At 44.1% G+C, this 19,207-nt stretch overlaps 1 protein-coding gene across 2 annotated transcripts in view; it reads left to right on the top strand.

Annotated features, from left to right (window-relative positions):
• Nucleotides 1–1,767: 1,767 nt before the first annotated feature.
• SLC22A4 (solute carrier family 22 member 4) overlaps nt 1,768–19,207 on the top strand; it is a 57,979-nt gene continuing 40,539 nt past the window's right edge. Inside the window, exon 1 of one of the 2 annotated variants that reach the window (XM_083728517.1) lies at nt 1,768–2,378. In XM_083728517.1, coding sequence (XP_083584643.1) covers nt 1,986–2,378 — 393 coding nt within the window. In that variant the 5' untranslated portion in view covers nt 1,768–1,985. The remainder of the gene's footprint in view (nt 2,379–19,207) is intronic. The other variant, XM_083728516.1, reaches the window with a different exon arrangement.

The raw sequence follows: 19,207 nt of genomic DNA, 5'->3' as shown, positions 1-19,207 counted from the left end.
TACAGTAGTAGTGCTTGCTTGATGATAAATAAAAAGGAAAACATTAAAACATTATTCTTAGCCTTTACATGAAAGTGGTGGGGAAGGCAGATCTAGCTGTATACTCTTGGAGGGGACTGATTCCAGTGAACTGTTCACAAATTCCCAATGTATTTGCATCTTCAGGCTGTCTTCTGTAACTTATTTAAATATTTGTTTGTGCACTCTTGCTCATTAGTTCACAAGTAGGCAGAGAAGTTAAAGAATGTTCTCATTCTTTCATTCTCTGTTGGTCTATATGTGAAAAGACTCCTTTATCTTAGGCCTCTTTAACCAGGCCTTGGGCTGATTGACATCCAAGGCCCTTTTAAAATGTGATGTGGAAGAGAGGATTATTGGGTTGTCTTTGTTTTTATTATGTATTTTGTGTTTTTTATATTATAATTTTTATGTTGTGAACCACCCTGAGATCTATGGGTATAGGGTGGTATAAAAATTTAATTAATAATAATCTTAGGCAAGCCAGTTACTGCCAGTGTTTTCAAATTGTGCCCTCCATGAGTCCAAAAATAACTACCGATATATGATTTGTCGTAAACTCAGGGAAACCCCAAGCTAGTGAGTCCTTGCCTGCCTTCCATCAAAACTAACAGCTTGAGATCAGGGGTGGTACATCCCATTTCACCACTTGAGGCAAAATAGGAAGTGCCATCCTGCTCTGCCACTCCACCACCACCCACAGGATACTCACCACCACTGTGCCATCTGCCGGGTGCACTGGTAGCTGTACCATACCCTCCAACATTTCTCTGATGAAAACAGGGAAGTCCCATGCCATCATGATAATTTTACTAAGGATAAGGATACCACATTCATCGTATGTGAATGTGGTGCAGTGGTTAGTGTTGAACTAGGAGCTGGAAGACCAGGGTTCCAATCCTGATTTAACCATGAAGCTCCCTTGAGCTGGCCACTGTTTTTTAGCCTGAGTGTATGTGTTGCGAGTACAAAATGGGAGATATACACCACTTTGAGCTTATTGGAGGAAAGGTGGAATAGAACTGTAATAATAAATAAAAATAAATGAAAGGCCTGCCTGTTCAGTCAGCATCCATCTGTCTTGGGAGACAACGGAGGAATGTGCCTTTAAGGGTGAAGTCAAACTGTTGGAAGGCTGCAGCGCTTACTGTGGCTGGAGAGACCAATAGAGGAGAGACATGGTTTATTGCAGTTGGGGCAGATGAAGGTGTCTAGTTTTGCTATTACAGATGCACCACGGCGTTTCTTCTCTCTGCACTCCTCCAAGCGGTCATCCCTTCGCTGGACATATTCAGGACAAAGAAAATAAGGTTCACAAAAGAAATGCACCCTGCAGGTACTCAAGAGTACTTTATCCTTGGGTCATAAAAAACCAGAACAAACCACCCTGTTATACAAGGTGAGGAGCCGTGATTTTTGGAAACGAACATTAGCCCCTTTAGAGCGACACCCCTTTCAAGGAAGTATTTTAAAGTTCTTTGCACGGTGCTTGGCCACCTTTCTCTTAATAAATTCCTCACAGAAGCCTCTGGAAACAGCGCGACCGGCAGCCCACTGGGCAGCGAAAACCAGGGCCTTCGTTCTCGTGCGGCGCTCTCTGCCTCACTCCATCCCGCGCCCGCCTGGGTGGCAGCCTCCTCCAGATTCCTTTTCCCGCCCAAAGGCCCGGGCGCCGCGAGGCAGGCGGAACGCCTTGGGGCGGGCTCGTCGCCGGCGCCTCCCTCCAGCGGCGGGAACCCGCTCGCAGCCCCAGCGAAGGTTATCTCGGTCAGGACCGGTTAGCGCCGGTCGCCCAGGCGAAGGGGGTGTGCGCGGGAAAGGCGGAGTCCGCCGGGGGAAGACCCCACCTCCGGAGAGATGACAGAGCCAGTCAAGAGAGCGCAGCGCGGCTGCCGCTGCCTCATACCCACTCGGCGGTGTGCGCTCTGCTGCTGCGTCTCCGTCAGCCTCCCGCCGCCGCCGCCGCCATGCGAGATTACGACGACATCATCGCCTTTCTGGGCGAGTGGGGCCCCTTCCAGCGCCTCATCTTCTTCCTGCTCAGCGCCAGCATCATCCCCAACGGCTTCAACGGCATGTCCGCCGTCTTCTTGGCCGGCACCCCCGAGCACCGGTGCCGGGTGCCGGCCAGCGCCAACCTGAGCCGCGAGTGGCTCAACGCCAGCATCCCGCTGGAGGAGCGCGGCGGGCGGCAGGTCCCGCAGCGCTGCCGCCGCTACAGCCTGGAGGCCCTGGCCAACTTCTCCGCCCGCAACCTGGTGCCCGGGAGGGACGTCAACCTCAGCCAGGTGGAGCAAGAGAAGTGCCTGGACGGCTGGGAGTACAGCCGAGAGCCCTACCTCTCCACCATCGTCAGCGAGGTAGGGAGGGGCGGCGGGCAGGCGCCGCAGCAGCTGCTCCGGGAGGCTGATTATTATGACTGGGCTGTGGCGCGTGTGTGTGTTTGGGTGCGGAAGCGTCAGCTGTGGGTGGAAGGGAGAGTGAATTGCGTGTGTTGCCGGCGTGAGGGAAAGGAGGCGCGCGTGTCTGGAGCCTCGGAGTCAGAAAATGGAGGAGCGGGTCGGGGCTCAGGAGGGGCCTGGTAGGCTGCAGCACGGGCAGAAGATGCGCTCCGGGGCCGACGCGCCGCCGAGCTCCCCTTCGTAAGAGCGGAGGCCGGCTCCGGCGCCTGTCCTGGGGGCACGTGTCGCCCGCGCGGTTGTATTCGTTTCTGCTGCCGCCTGGCTCCCCGGAGGAAGGGTTGCATTTAGGCTGCGCGGGGTCTTCTTCTCATGCTTTCCTGCTTCTCTGGCATTGTCTCGTGCATCGCGCGGCACCTCGGTCCGTTTGCCTCTCTGAAGTCGTGGCACAAGCCTCTGCTCTTCGCCCTTCCATGCGTAGGGACAATGCTGCTTTGTTCGTGATCTATTGGGTGTATGAGGAAGGGACCGAGAAAGGCCCTCAGGCAACGTGCATGCATACATTGGGGCCCATGTAACAGATCCCGGTCAATGCATTTAGCTTCGTATGGTTAAGATCCAGCAGTACCATAAGGGACCTGTTTACCCATCCAACCCAGGAAACATTTAGGGCCCCTACTCTTATAGCCGCTCGATGCCACGTCGCTGTACGTCACCATTAGACCACTGACTGTTGAACGTGTGGACTGGCTCCATTGCAAAGTGTTGTATGTGCTGTGTGTAGGTGGATGATATGTTGGTTTGGTTCACACGTGTAAATAAACTGAATGCACCCATAACATTTTGTGTTAATGGATTCTGCTCTCAAGGGAATCATATTAGAGAGAGAAAATATAACTGCAAAACACAACACCAGAGTGAGGCTCTAAGTTATCTGATGGATCAGGCTCTTCTGGGTAAGGGAGCCATGATGCTGGGAAAGATTTGTTGTTGTGTACCCCTTCTCCCTGTGTGTTGTTTTCCAGCTGTCACTCCCTTCCCAAGCTTCTTCTTACCCTATGGAGGAAAACATATAGGCACCCTTATGATCAGCAACCAGAATACTGCATAGGTACCTCCCATTGCCATCTGTATCCTGGACTGGTAGGCTACTGTAAATAAATAAAAAACACAGCTATTGCTAGCATGCTAATTATATCAGGTCAGATTAGATCAATTTAGAGTTCTGTTGAACTGTGTAAGTGTGGGCACTGGTGTGGAATAACATCAATGTGGTAGCTAAGGGTGTGTCATACAAAGGGTGTTGTCATAATACGATTTTAAAAACATGTTATTTCACCTCCTTAAGGGGAAGAAAAAAGGAGCACAGTCCAAAACAAATTAGATTACCGTAACTAATCTAGGATAAATCTGGTAGTAATAATTACCCAATCTCTAGAACTAATCTAGAGATCACATCAGATTTCTCTTTTTTCATTTTTTTTAAAAAAATATTTATTTCACAAACAGTTGTTCTAATGGAACTGTTTTGTAGATGAGAGTTGAAACTCTGACTCATTTCTGAAACATTCATGCTTAATATTTGGATGATTATGGATTAGGTTAACCCAACACGTACTTTTTGTATATACTTGAGTGGTAACAATAACAGTCCAATCCTATACCTGCTGACTCAAAAGTAAGCCCCATTGAGCTCAACGGAATTTACTCCCAGTAAACTGGTCAGGCCACTGTTCAGACTTGCTTGTTTGGGAACCGCTACATTGCCTCATGTTATGGATGCTATCCGGGAGACTGCTTGAAAGACTTATCAATTTAAACTCTATCCTTTCTGTAGTTTAATACTGTTTAGACATTTACCGTAAATGAAGACTTGACTATTCTTAACTGACTCTTGTTGGTCCTGAAAATGGGGTCAGTGAAACGGAACATATAGTTATGAATAAGACGCACAAGCCCATTATTTTTATTGTGATCTTCCAAAATATCTGAAAAAGCACCACATCTTACCAGTAGTCAGTGAACTGCAGTTTTAAGTTGATGTGGGGTCTTTCAACAAGATTGACTGTGCATTAAGTCACTGGATGCGATAATGTTTCCTAATACCAGATGCTGGAGGCCACAGAGGAGAGAGTGCTCCTGTGCTCATATCCTGCTTGCGAGTTTCTCACAGGTTTCTGGGTGGCCACTGTGAAAACAGAATGTTGGACTAGATGGGCCATTGGCTTGCTCTTGCTCTTATTATGTGTGCAGTTGTTTCCCAGTCTTAAATACTTCCTCAAAGTCTTCACTTTGCAGAAAGACAGAGAGAGCATTTCATAGCCACTCACAAAATAGTTCTTCTCCTAGCATTTGTTTCTGTTGTGGTTGTTGTGTTGAATAGAGTTGTACAGGGACACCTACAGTGATAGGCAATAATATTGTCCCTTCATTCCTGCCCTAGCAGCATTTTGGAAACCTTGTGTTGAGGTGGATGTTGTTGTTAAAACATGTTTAGATGCTGCTTTTCAGTTTAAAACTCTTGGGGTATCTCACATAAAACAGCAACAGATACAGTATAATAAAACAGTGTTAGCTGACGTTTATCATGAGCAGGAGAGTACCGTATAATCCTGTTGTTGCTTGACCGTAGTATCCTCCTAAACTGACTTTGTGCAGTGGGATTGATGGCACTGTAATTCAAAGCAGGCAACAGACTTTGTAGGAAAACTCTGTGTGTGTGTGTGTGTGTGTGTGTGTGTGTGTGTGGTGGGGAGAACAGCAATACCGAATTGGCCTGAATATAAGCCTCCCTTTCCCCCCAAATTCTGACCATGAAAAGTTAAGACTTATGCAGAGTGCGCATAAGTCCACCCCTCCCCATTATGCCCTGTTTTCAGTCGTGCATCAATCAGATATGCATAAAATGGTTGCTGCCTGTTGTTAACTTCTAGCTTTAGGACAGTTCACAGAGTATGGCTTTGTCCAACTGTCCATCAGCCCACTGGCATTTGCACTATGGGGTCCTTCTACCATAAGGAGAACCTGCTGGATCAGGCCAGATGTCCATCTAGTGTAGCATCATGTTCTCTCAGTGGCCAGCCTGTAGGAAGGTCACAAGCAGGACATGAATGCAACAGTGCTCTCACTGCTGTGGTTCCCAGTGAAATAGTGAAGCAGAACATGGCCACCTTGACTAGTAGCTACTGATAGCCTTATCTTCTACGAATTTTTCTAATCCTCTTTAAAGCCATCTAAGTAGATGGCCATGACTACCTCTTGTGTAAGCCAATTCCATAGTTTAACTATGTGCTGCATGAAGAATTACTTTCTTTTGTCTGTCCTGAATGTTCAAAAATTCAGGAATCTTCCAAAAGTCCATAGTGCTCTGACTTCTAGTGTTAGGAGAGAGGGAGAACACTGTATTCACATTGTTTCATACTATGCATAATTTTATACACCTCTAATTGTGTCACCTCTCACTTGCCTTTTCTCTAAACTTATACACCTCTAATTGTGTCACCTCTCACTTGCCTTTTCTCTAAACTAAGAAGCGCTCAATGTTGTAACCTTTCCTCATAGGTGAGTTGGTCAGTACTCTTGCTTCTGAGATGAGCCGACCAGAATTGTACACAGTATTCAAAATGGATTCATGCTTTTGGTTATGATATTGACAGCCTTATTTTCAGTCCTTTTCCTATTGATGCCTACCATCTTGCCCCTAATGCTTTTTAACATAACATTGAAGCCTTTGGGTGCAGTCATTGGGATATTTGGAACATATTTGGAACATGGTGTCATCAGTATACTGAAGACACTACGCTGCCACATCTGAAATCAATTGAGACGATGCAAGTTCTGTACCAACATGGCTTGAGTCAGTGATGGGCTGGATGAGGGCCAGTAATCTGAAGCTCTATGGATAAGCGGTTCCTAAGTTTGAGAAATTCGCAGGTTGCCTATTCTTGATAGGTTTGCACTCTTCCTTGGGAGTATTCTTAAATCCATCATTGTCACTCAGTGGCCAATAGTGCTTTTTCCGGCACATATACTATCTACACCTGTTCCTTGACAGGGATAGCTTGGTCTTAGTGATGGAGGCTTTAGTAACCTCTACACTGTACTATTGGAATGTGCTCTATGTGAGGCTACATTTGGGGTGGTTTGGAAATTTCAGCTAATGTAGAATGGTGTGGTCCAGAGCGGCTCCACATTAGCGTATTGCACAGATGCTAAAAGCTCTACGCTGGCTTCCAGTACATTTACCAAGTTCACGATATTAGTGTATAAAGTCCTAATGGCCTATAATGCATTATACACCTACCAGAGCACTACCGTCATGTGGCTGAATCATCCTAACTGCCCCACAGCTAACTCATATTCATTCAGTTTCTGTGCAAACCAAGGTTTTTCACATTATGGCACCAGTAATTTGGAACACTGTTATAAATAACGTACAAATAAGGCGTTAAAACCAATAAAAGCCAATAAGCAAAGCAGAGCTGGTAGGCCTGGGTAAATAAAAAGGTATGGAAGAAATGCCTTAAATAAGTAAATGAAATGTTTTCATTTACAGTGTAGCCACATGCACTGGCTGCTTAAGTGTTATGCACGCTTTTTAAGGTGTGCCTTATCAGAGGCATAGCTAGGGGGCAGGGGGCACTTGGGCCTGCAGTGCACCTGAGCCACATGTCTCCTGGGAGTGACGTGGTGGCTTGGGTCTCTGCAGGCTCCGCGCTGTCTGAAAGGGCAGTGTGCGGTTTGCACCTGCCCGCTGCCTCCTCCTAAGGATGCCACTCTACAGCTGAGGGGGAGGCAGCAGGCGGACTGCATGCAAGCTCCACGTTGTGCGAAACTACTGTAAACTACAATGTGTTTCAGTGATGATGGTTTAGACCTTAGGGGCTTCCGTGCTCCCTATCCATCCTTCTTTCGTGTACTCTGATCCCACCCACCCCACCCCCCGCTGACGTCCTGGTTTGCTGTAAGCATAGCTTCCCCCACTGCATCCAGACCAGGTGAAGCATGCTTTTTCTGCAGACCTTAGTTGGAAACCATAGGCCACATTTCTGTGTGCTCCTAAAGGACTGCAGCATTAATATATATATATATATATATATATATATATATATATATGCAGGTTTTGGTGTCCTCGGGTGTCTTCCCGTGTAAAAGTTGGGGTGTCTAGGCGACGTTTCGACGAGGTCTCACTCGTCATCTTCAGGCTGGTGCTTTCGGCTTCTTGTTACTGGAACAGAGCGGGATCTCAATGTTTGAGTTCCTATAAATACTGTAGAGGGGGTGTGGTGTCTAGCCTCCAATGTTCTGGGCAGAGAGGAAGTTCCCAGGCTAGTGTGCCTTTTCTTCTTTTGTTCCTTAATTACTTGAGAGATACCTTGAGTGATTTCTTGAGTGATATCCTGAGTACCACTTAGGTGGGTCATTAGGTGTGGATTAGTTGCTAAAGTCTTTGTGTCTTGACCTCTTGAACTTTGTGAAGAGTTTTCCTGAGAAGATGGCTGTATTGCACTTAGTTGTGCTTTGGCTTGGCTTCGTGTATAGGGGCGAGCTGTGGTTTTGTGGCTTGTGTCAGCCAGATCTGTGTAGGGATTGCAGGGGGGTGCAGCATCCGGAGGTGCCACCATGGATTGGCTACTGGATGGTGTCAGTAATTCATCTGTGGAGAGGGTCTGGGTTTGGGTCTGGTGTGGTTGATTGGTGTTGGCGTTCTGTGTGCCTCTGGATCTGGTGTCAGTTTTTGTGGGGAGGGCTAATTTCCAGATGTCTGGCAAGCGGGATGTGTCATCACGCTTGTTCATGTTGTGAGGGTGTTTCTCTATCTCGATGGCTTCCATGATTATTCTCTTGTGGTGATGTTCCGTGTTAAAGAGCAATTTGGAATCTGCAAAATTAATTTCGTGTCCTGTTTCTTTCATGTGTTGGAAAAGAGAGGAAGTTTTTTCTTCTTTTTTGACGGCATTCTTGTGTTCTGCGATACGTGCATTTATTCGTCTGTTTGTTTGTCCAATGTACGTGGCTGGGCAGACTTTGCAGGGTATTTCATAGATCCCTTGGTTTTCCAACTGGATTTTATCCTTGGGGTTTCTGAGGATATTGGCTATTTTTTGGTTGGTGCAAAAGGCTGTTTTGATATTGTGTTTATGGAGGATTTTGCTAATTTTATCTGTAGTGCCCTTGATATAAGGAAGGAGGGCCATGCCATTGTTTTCTTCTGTGTCTTGGTTTTTGGGGGGTGTTTCCTTTTGGATTAGCTTCGTAATCCTGTTTTGCTGGTATCCATTGGCAATTAACACATTTGAGAGATTCTGTAACTCAGTTGTCAAGTGGTCTTTGTCAGCCAGGCGTTTGGTTCTGGAGATGAGAGTCTTGGCTACGGAGTTTATTTGTGCAGGGTGGTGGTGTGATTGGGCATGTAAGTAGCGGTTGGTGTGTGTTTTTTTCTGGTAGATAGTGTGTCCTAGGGAGCCATCAGGTTTTTTGTAGATTAGGACGTCAAGGAAGGGAAGTTGGTTGTTGGCTTCTATTTCCATAGTGAATTGTATTTTGGGGTGTAAGTTGTTGAGATGTGTGAGGAAGCTATCCAGTTTTTCCTTCCCGTGTGGCCAAATTACAAAGGTGTCGTCAACATATCTGAGCCATCTTCTCAGGAAAACTCAAACATTGAGATCCCGCTCTGTTCCAGTAACAAGAAGCCGAAAGCACCAGCCTGAAGATGACGAGTGAGACCTCGTCGAAACGTCGCCTAGACACCCCAACTTTTACACGGGAAGACACCCGAGGACACCAAAACCTGCATTCCTGTACCCGTGAAAATCTACGAAAGCATATATATATATATATATATATATATATATATGTGAACATGTGGAACAGATGCTCTTCCCTCCCTGTTTTCTTCCCTGGCAACAATTCTTTTTGCCACCATTTTAGCTGCATTTACCCTAGATAATAGCTGTCTAGGCTTACCGGTTGGGCCATCTGTTGTCCATTGTCAATTTTGACAGAAAGCATTAGCATGATACAAATCTTTTTATCTGCATTGTTTCAACATTTGATGGTACTTGAGGACTAGGTTCTTGGAAATAGGGGCAAAACTACTTCATTGTACTGCTTTCCCCACATATACTTTGGCCAGCTTCTACTTTGATTTAAAGGTCTTTGTTAATTGTAAAAAAAAAAAAGAGTAATTAGAAATGAAGCTAAGGGAGGGCACCCGGTCGAAAGGGCTTAGTACTTAGCCAATGTACGTATTCGGGGCTGTTTTAAATCAAATTAGCCTTATTTCTACAATTTCCATAAGTGAGATCTGCATATTTTTCTCTGTGTGTTTTGAGTTTCTAGGCTAAATTGAACACAAAATACTTGGCTTAGTTGGGAATGAGTTGTCCTGTGTGCTTCCCCAATCCCAATCTCCTAGCTTCTTCCCCGTGCAAGCCAGCTTCAGTACTTTGATTCTGGTAGAGAATCAAAGGAGAGAACTTTATTTTCTCCAGTCTAACCCCTGTGATGGTGCATTTCTGCTCTTCTCTCTACGTTTACAAATCTTCTGTAACTGCGGGCCAAGTATGCACCAACCCCCTCGCTCTCCAGGCTTCAGCGAAAGCCTGCATTCGCCCCATAGGACGCAAACACATTTCCCCTTCATTTATGGAGGGGGAAAAGTGCGTCCTATAGGGCGAAAAATACGATATATAGCATTGAAAATAATTCCAGCATTATGTTTATTTACCAGTTAGTGTCTGAAAGATCCATAGCTTCCTATTCAGAACTTTCACTTGGAGTTTCACAGCTTCAAAAAATAAAAGACACTTGAATCAAAATAATACTTTCAGTTCTTTCATGTCTTAGTTTGTTCCTTAATTAAATGTGGGCATCAATATTCATTTGATGCAGAAATCTGAGACAAGTGAGAGCTCAAAGGATTCATTGTTCAAGGCCTTGCCACCATGTTACAGGAGCAATATGCTTGTGCAGATACCCAGATTATAAACATCTAAACATGGCACTGTATTCTTCAATATGTAAAAGTGCTTCCACTTAGGGCAGTGGCCGTAGGGAAGCACCCCCCCCCCATCTAGGTGAGCGTGCATACATTGCACTAACAAGTTTAAGCTGGGCCAACAAACAGCTGTTTCCCATTCATGTCTCTCCCTTCCTTTGCACTTCAATAGTATTTCTTTTCTCCAGTTTTGTTTCATCTATAAGGCAGCAATTTCATGTTCTGGTCATCTTTAGTTTGTACACCAATATGATCTGGGTTTATTGTTGCTGTCTTTTTTTAATGCAGTGGCCGGACATTGCTCTGATTATTTTTAATACAACCTAACTGAAATGATTTCATTAATATGATTCCATGTCATTTTTATGGGTGATGACAGCTTCTATTTAAAATAAATAAATAAATAAATAAATAAATAAATGCCACAGTCTCTTGTAATGGAGAGCAGAAACACTAAAGCTGTGGTTGGTTCTCTGTCTTTGCTTCACTAAGTCTTCTATTTTTATTTTTATTTATTAGATTTATATGTGTTTCTATGCCTTTCTTATAAAATCTGTGGCCACACTCTGGTAACCTCTAGGTTGAATTACTGCAATGCATCATGCGAGGGGCTGCATCTGAAGGTGGTTCAGAAACTTCAGCTGGTGCAAAATTTGATGGCCAGAACAAGATTTGAGCTGATCCTGGCCTGACTGCGCTGGCTGTCAGTTAGTTTTCAGGGCCAATTCAAAGTGCTGGTGTTGACGTCTAAAGCCTTACATGGCTCAGGACCTCAATACCTTAGAGACTGGCTCTCCACGTTTGAACTGACCAGGACCCTGCACTTCTCATCTCAAGCCCTTCTCTATGTTTCCCCTACCCAAGAAGTTCGGAGGGTGACTACATGAGAACAGGCTTTTTCTGTGGTGGCTCCTCATCTGCGGTATGGTCTCAGAGAGGGTTGCCTAGCGCCATCATTACATGTCTTTAGGTACTCAGGTCTTTGGCGTCTTTGGTCATTAAATAATCTATGACAGACATCCCCAATCTTCGGCCATCCAGATGTTTTGGACTACAATTCCCATCATCCCTGAGCACTGGTCCTGTTAGCTAGGGAATATGAGAGTTGTAGGCCAAAACATCTAGAGGGCCGCAGGTTGGGGATACCTGATCTATGACCTGTTAAATGTGTGTGGGCGCGACAGTTATTATGATTATTTTATTATGTCATTGTTATGATCCATAATTTACCATATTTTTCGCTCTATAAGACGCACCAGAGCACAAGACACACCTAGTTTTTGGAGGAGGAAAACAAGGAAAAAAATATTCTGAATCTCAGAAGCCAGAACAGCAAGAGGGATCGCTGCACAGTGAAAGCGGCAATCCCTCTTGCTGTTCTGGCTTCTGGGATAGCTGCGCAGCCTGCATTCGCTCCATAAGACGCACCCACATTTCCCCTTACTTTTTAGGAGGGAAAAAGTGAGTCTTATAGAGCAAAAAATACGGTATGTTCTTAATGGTGTACACCACCCTGTGATCTTTGAATAAAGCGTGGTTTAGAAATCAAATAAACAAAAATGCCAGACTGCTATGTTGATTTTGCCAAAATAAAATTTTCCATAGAAGGCGGGGGGGGGGGTTGCCATTGTTTCAGTATGTTCCAGACTGCAAAATATGTTTTGGAAAAGGGCTGGATGTTATGGGGAGTAGTCCTAATCCACTTTAAGTCATGGGATCTGTGACACTTACTTTAATAGAATTAGGATAACAGCTAATTTTCTTTTTGGGAAAAAACGTAAATATGTTTCATAAGACTTCAAAGGCACAGCTTTCCCATGGAAAAAAAGTCAGTCTGATATCAATTTAATAATGCAGTCTAAGCATATAAAACACTACATTTTTGTTGCCTCTCCCTTTTTAAGCTTGTTCCTGCAGTATTTGAATTACTTGTGTAGCTTTACCGACACCAGCATGCTGTGCCTGATGCAGGCTTGTGCTTCTTTACTACCTAATCTCCATACCAGATGGCAAATACATTTCAAAAGTGAGGGAAATTTTGAAAGCTGAGTGTGATATAACATTGCATAGCATTTCATTTTTAAAAAGTTTATTTATTTATAATTTTAGATTATAACCAAAAAGAAAACATTTCAACAATAACTCTTAACATTTTAAGCCTCAACTTCCCTTCCCCTTCCTCTGGTTCCTTAAAGTTGTTTTCATCTTTCCCTGCATATCATAAATTATCTTGTCTTATTCTTTTTATTCCTCTATTATTATATATGTTTTGAAAAGTTTTTACAGTAATCAAGCTAACGTCTTAATCTGTTTACAGCTTTTATTTCAATAAACCATTTCCTATCCTTAATAAAGAGTTTGTTATCTTGATTTCTAATTCTTCCGGTAAGTTTTGCCATTTCTGCATATTCCATTGATTTCTGTAACCATTCTTCTCTTGCCAGAACTTCTTCTTTCCATTTTTGGGCAAATAACATTCTTGCAGCTGTAGTTCTATACATAAATAAGTTTCTGTACTGCTTAGGTAGCTCTGACCCCATTATTCCCAAACGAAAAGCTTCTAGGTTGTTTTTTTTTTACAAATATTATCTTTAAAATATTTTTTTCAATTCATTATACAGTCGTACCTTGGAAGTCAAACAGAATGCATTCTGGAAATATTCCAAAATGTTCAAAAACCAAATCGTGGCTTCTGATTGGCTACAGGAAGCTCCTCCAGCCAATCAGAAGCCACGGGAACCCTGTTGGACATTCGGCTTCCAAAAGACTGTAGAGACCAATATGGGAGAGGCATATTTTACTTCAGGTGAGGCAAATAAATGCATCTGGGGTTTTGCTATTATAGGTGCATCATAGCCTTTCTTCTCTATGATCCTCCCAGTTCTTATTCCTTCTATGGACACTGCTGTGGATACACAACCTGTGACTCCAGGCACTACAATAATCTGCAATGGATTCTCATACAGCGGCGTTAATGTTGCCAGCCTTCATGTCATGATTGCAGACATCTTTGTAATGCAGAGTTGGTCTGCCATAACAGCAGCCATAACAGATGGCCACCTTCTTTTCATAGATCCAAATAAATATGTGCTAGTTAGATACTTAGAACTGCTTCAGGACCACTGGGTTGAGCGGTTTTAGAAGGTCCATGCCAGCTGTTTTAATAAGGCAAAGACCAACAGGGCATTGGCAGTGTCTGAAGCCATGTGTATTAATTCACTTGACTAAAAAGGGAATACCGTATTTTTCCTTCTATAACACGCAGATTTTTTCTTCTAAAAAGGAAGGGGAAATGTCTGTGCGTGTTATAGAGCGAATGTGTGGTCCCTGGAGCCGAAAAATCATGCATAAATCAAATCGCGGCGCTGCACGCTGCACGGAGAAGCGAAACCTGAAAAGAGGAAGCGGCTGCTTTCCTGCATTCTGCCTCAGGGTCTTACTGCCCAGCCTCCTCTGTTTCGTTGCTGTGTTTGCTGAAACGGAACAAAGAGCAGGGAAAGCCCCTCCCCTCCAGGCAAGCTCCGTTGCTGCTGGGGGAGAGGGAGAGAGAGGGGGGAAGGGAGAGAGAGAGGGGGGAGGGGGAGAGAGAGGAGGAGGGAGGGAGGGAGGGAGGGAGGGAGGGAGGGAGGGAGAGAGAGAGAGAGAGAGAGAGAGAGAGATGGCTGGCTTGGGTGGGGGGAAACTTTTGCCTTTCTTTCCTCCCTCCCGTTAAATCCCTCTCCTGCATTCTTAGCCAGCTGCTTCTCTGCACACCCCTCTAATGTCCCTTCTTTGTTTTTCCTTCCCTCCCCACTTAAAATGTGGTTACAAAGCATGGATCCTCAGGATCTTTGCATTGGGTCACCCCAAATTCACCATCAGATCACATAGCATGTCCATGGCTACAGCCTGCACCAAAAAAATCACGCACCCACTGTTGCCTGGGGCTGCAATGGTGCAAAAATGTGGTTAAAACGCATGGATCCACAGGGATTCTCAGGATCCTTGCATTGGGTCACCCCAAATTCACCATCAGATCACATAGCATGTCCATGGCTACAGCCTGCACCAAAAAAATCACGCACCCACTGTTGCCTGGGGCTGCAATGGTGCAAAAATGTGGTTACAAAGCATGGATCCATAGGGATTCTCAGGATCTTTGCATTGGGTCACCCCAAATTCACCATCGGATCACATAGCATGTCCATGGCTACAGCCTGCCCCCCCTCAAATCACATACCCACTGTTGCCTGGGGCTGCAATGGTGCAAAAACGTGGTTACAAACCATGGATCCACATGGATCCTCAGGATCTTTGCATTGGGTCAGCCCAAATTCACCATCAGAGCACATAGCATGTCCATGGCTACAGCCTGCCCCCCCAAAATCACGCACCCACTGTTGCCTGGGGCTGCAATGGTGCAAAAATGTGGTTAAAAAGCATGGATCCACAGGAATTCTCAGGATTTTGGCATTGGGTCACCCCAAATTCACCATCAGATCACATAGCATGTCCATGGCTACAGCCTGCCCCCCAAAAATCACGCACCCACTGTTGCCTGGGGCTGCAATGGTGCAAAAACGTGGTTACAAACCATGGATGCACAGGGATTCTCAGGATTTTTGCATTGGGTCAGCCCAAATTCACCATCAGATCACATGTCTGTGGCCACAGCATGAAGCACAAAAATGATACATCCACTGTTTCATTCAGAATGTTTTTTCCCTTGTTTTCCTCCTCTAAAAACGATGTGCGTGTTATGGTCAGGTGCGTGTTATAGAGCGAAAAATACGGTAATATCCGCCATTTGCAAATCATTAATTTCGAACGTAGAAGAAATCACACAGTGTTTATTGGAAGGCATGTTTGGGAATCCCAATATGTGAACCAATCTGGAACTCAGTCTGGCAGAAGCAGCCCATGTCATCAAGGATAGTAATGTAGGTTCATTCTGTAATGGACTAGTTGAGCATTTTTCCATGGAAAGCAGTGGTATGTAAACTACTTTCACCATGCACTTTTTTTAAAAAAATAATCATTTAAAAAAGTATTGCACTGGTATTTCTGACTGTTGTGTGCTGTGTATTTACAAGAGATTTTCAGCCAGGTGCATTTCAGCTCAGAAGTTCTGTTGAGTTCATTGAAACTTACTTTGTATGTAGGTGTATGCACATGCAAGAGAGAGAGGGACCATGCCCAGGACCAGGTTGTGTATATTCTGTGTTACCATGCAGTTGCCTGGTTCCTGAAGATGACCCACCTCAGATGCTCCAGCCAAACCATGGTTTTAGCTATTGGGCATGTGCTGTGGACTTGTATGTCTGTGGCATTTATTATTTCCCTCCTGTACTTCTTGGTTTGAGATACAGTAACTATAAGTACAGTCTTTGACTGAACTGTCATAGACTATTGTCTTGAGGTACATTCTTTTTCCTTCGTTCTCTCTCTGAACATGTGCTTGTGAAAGGCGGGGGTGGTTGTTGTTTGATCCTTAGGTTGGGAGTGTATGGTTAGAATTATCAAAAGTATGCACCCTACCCCTGCTGGGTAGAGAACTACATAAAATAATTTTTTTTATTTTTGATTGCCAAGAGATTTCCTAATAATAACTCTGTTTGATTGCCAAATGATTTCCTAATAATAAATCTAAATAAAGTTCCAACACAAACTGCTGTTACTGTGTATAATCCACTCTGCATAAGCCACTGATGTGATTTTAATGCCAGCTTTTGTTTTGGTAAACACATGTAGTAATGATGAATAATCTCCTTTTGCCATGACAACCAATAGCTATTTTGAGTTCCACATGCTTGGTGTTAGGGTTGCTTTCATAATTCTAGAGCCATTCTTTTTGGCAAGGCATTGTCATCTTAGGTTTTATAAAAGCAGTGAATATAAAACTGCTGTGGCCTTTCGATAGGGTTTTGAATGAAGAAAATTTGTTTTTCACTTTTGTGTATTCAGGGTTTTCCAAGGAATATGTAAATATTGGATCCTATCTTTGTGAAGCTTTGCAAGGCTGTGGCCTGTGGCACCCTGGAGCAAAGAGGTATGTTAATTAGTAACTTCAGAATGGGTAATAGGCTACGAAAGTCTTTTCTATGCCACAAGAAAAGTGTATTACTAGAGAAATTTCTCACATTAGAGAGATTATATGTTCTGATTATTCTCAGAATTAGTGCTCATGGCACAACTTTCTCTTGCAGCTTGCAACCACGTATAATCTCATATTAATAGTTAGGGTAGATCCTTTATTCATATAGGCAGTGTTCCTCTACATGGGCATAACAGAACTCTCCCTCTCAACCTCGCCTTCCTGGACATGCATAAGGCCCCATATGCAAACTGTATGTCACAGCACTCTGGAAATGAGGAGGCTTGTGAGTACTGCCTTAATCCCATCCAGTCCTCCCATTCTGCTCAGTAAAACTATGTCAGCAGCATCCATTTGAGGATTCTGAATGGTGTAGAAGTGCTGACTTGGAATATTTATTTTAAATATCTGTACCCTGCTAGTTAGCTAAAGGCTCTCAGTAATAAGATAGCCTCTACCCTCAGGCTTGGAATCTAAAGTGACGAATGAAAAGGAAAAAAATACATCTCACAGATGCCAAGCAGATTGAGGATTTAGGTGTAATGAACATGCCAGCATACTGAACATCCTGAAAACAGCATATCTTTTTGGTATCTGAGAATTATTCTTCCTTTTTGCTCATTATTTTTGAATACTTTCTGGTTTTAGTGTGTGTGTGTGTTTTCTTAGTCTGAAATACACGATACAGAAGGAAAAGGTTTTGTGACTGAGGAAGAAAACAAATGAGCTTGGGTGCTAGTTCTTAGCTGCATAGTTCTTGTAAGTTCTCACTGCCATTGTTCATTTGGCTGGTGGATGGAACTAGGTTTGTCTTCCCTTTGCTATGATGTTCTTTCTGGGAGGCAGGGACAACAGCTTCTCATTGACCCTTGGTTCCCTGGTCAATGATTGAGGCACAGCACCCTGCCCTGTGGTCTCAGAATAACTTACACGTGCAGCTCTCCTATTCCTAGTAATATCCCATTGTATGGTTCACAGGCAATGACGAGAGAGTGCAATGAAGAGAGAGTAATTTCCCATTGTATGGTTCATGGGCAATGAAGAGAGAGTGCAAACGGGAGTCCAGTGCAAGGAAGAATCCTATCCATAGTGGATAGTTATGAAGTTGAGGGATTGATAATTGCAAAAAGCCAAGGCCAGTCCTTTAGTATAGGATTCCAGTCCCTACTTGCACACTAGTAAATTGTTTTATGTCAAATTTCCAGAGACTTTGCCCTGTGATAATGTTTAATCAAATGACAGAAACTCATTGCCTAGTTAATGACTAACATAGCGCTTCCTTTGTTTTCATACTGATGTGTTGGTGCAGCCTTCATACTCAAGTGTTGTTAACCTTGTGTTTGGTAGTAAACCCAAACATAAGAGCTCACAAGAGCTTGCATGTTAGAATACATCCCTTCCAAACCAGCATGTCTTATTTTCTGCATGCAGGAAAAAATATATGGAGCAGTATTCGAATGTCTCATTACTTTTCCTTATAAAAACAAAGCTGGACCAAATATGTAGGGTAAAGGTGTCAATTACAATCTTCCCTGGTGCCCGCAAAAAGCAAGGATGAGGGAGGGGCAAATCAGTGGGGACCATGACAGTAGCAAAGGATTAAAGACCACCCCACCTGTCACATACATACATAAACATGTGACAGCTATGTCACACATGTGTGGTGACTATTATTTTAAATGGTAATCATAGCAGGATTACCTTAGGGCAGTTGGAACTGTTTTAATTAAGTAAAATATTCCACAGTAACACACAATTACTGAAGTCAGTTTGTCAAGTTATATGGCAGTATCCTTTATGGTTCATGACCTGTTGGTCTTTAACGGTGTGTAACACTTGTTTATCTGAGGCATACAGCCTTAGTGACACCAACTCTCAAATTGTAGATTATTACATTTCTGTCAAGTAATTAACTGCAGTCTACGGTGAACTAAGATCATACTGGCAACAGTTCAACTTAGCTGTTAAAATTCTAAACGGATATGACCACAGGTCTTTATATAACAATAAATAGTAGCAAAGAAAAAGTGTGTGCTGTACACTGCCCTGTGAAATGTCTCTCAGCTCTATCTGTTCCTTCCTTGGTTATCAGTGCTATGCACTTTGGTTCATAGAACATGAAGGTTCTTCTATGCAATATGCAAAATTCCGAAGATTATATATTAAAGGTAGGGGGTGGGGGTGCTGGCAGAACACTCTCCCCACCCCTATTCTTCTTCTGTCATCTCCACTGTCTCTCTTCTTACCCTGAGAGAAGATGGAGGCTGGTACAATACTGACTGTTACTGCTACTGAGCCTACTTAAATGGGGAAAAAACCATGTGGTAAAGGAGATATCTATCCAGGCAGATAATCAGGCTCTAGGAGGTAGGGGAGGAAATAATTGGCTCTCTTACCCGCTCTGGTCACTGTCTAGGGCAGGGGTCAGCAACCTAAGGCCCATGGGCTGGAAGCGGCCCACGGAGGTTGTTTGACCAGCCCACGAGCCACCCCGAACCGAGTCACCTGCTTGTGCGCTGCGCTAAACCAGCACGGCATGAGGACTTGCTTCCGTGGCGCTGGAAATTGCGTCTGCACATGCGCAAACACTGGAAATCGCAGGCCACGGAGGGATCTCTGCGGGACTGATCCGGCTCAGGCAAGATAAACCTTGCCAATCCATGGTCTAGGGAGTAACTAATAATAATAATAATAATAAATTTTATTTATATCCCGCCC

The sequence above is a fragment of the Podarcis gaigeae genome, assembly GCF_964106915.1.
Source record: "Podarcis gaigeae genome assembly, chromosome: 2".
Classification (NCBI taxonomy): Eukaryota; Metazoa; Chordata; class Lepidosauria; order Squamata; family Lacertidae; genus Podarcis; species Podarcis gaigeae.
This window is presented reverse-complemented; position numbering and strand designations above follow the sequence as displayed.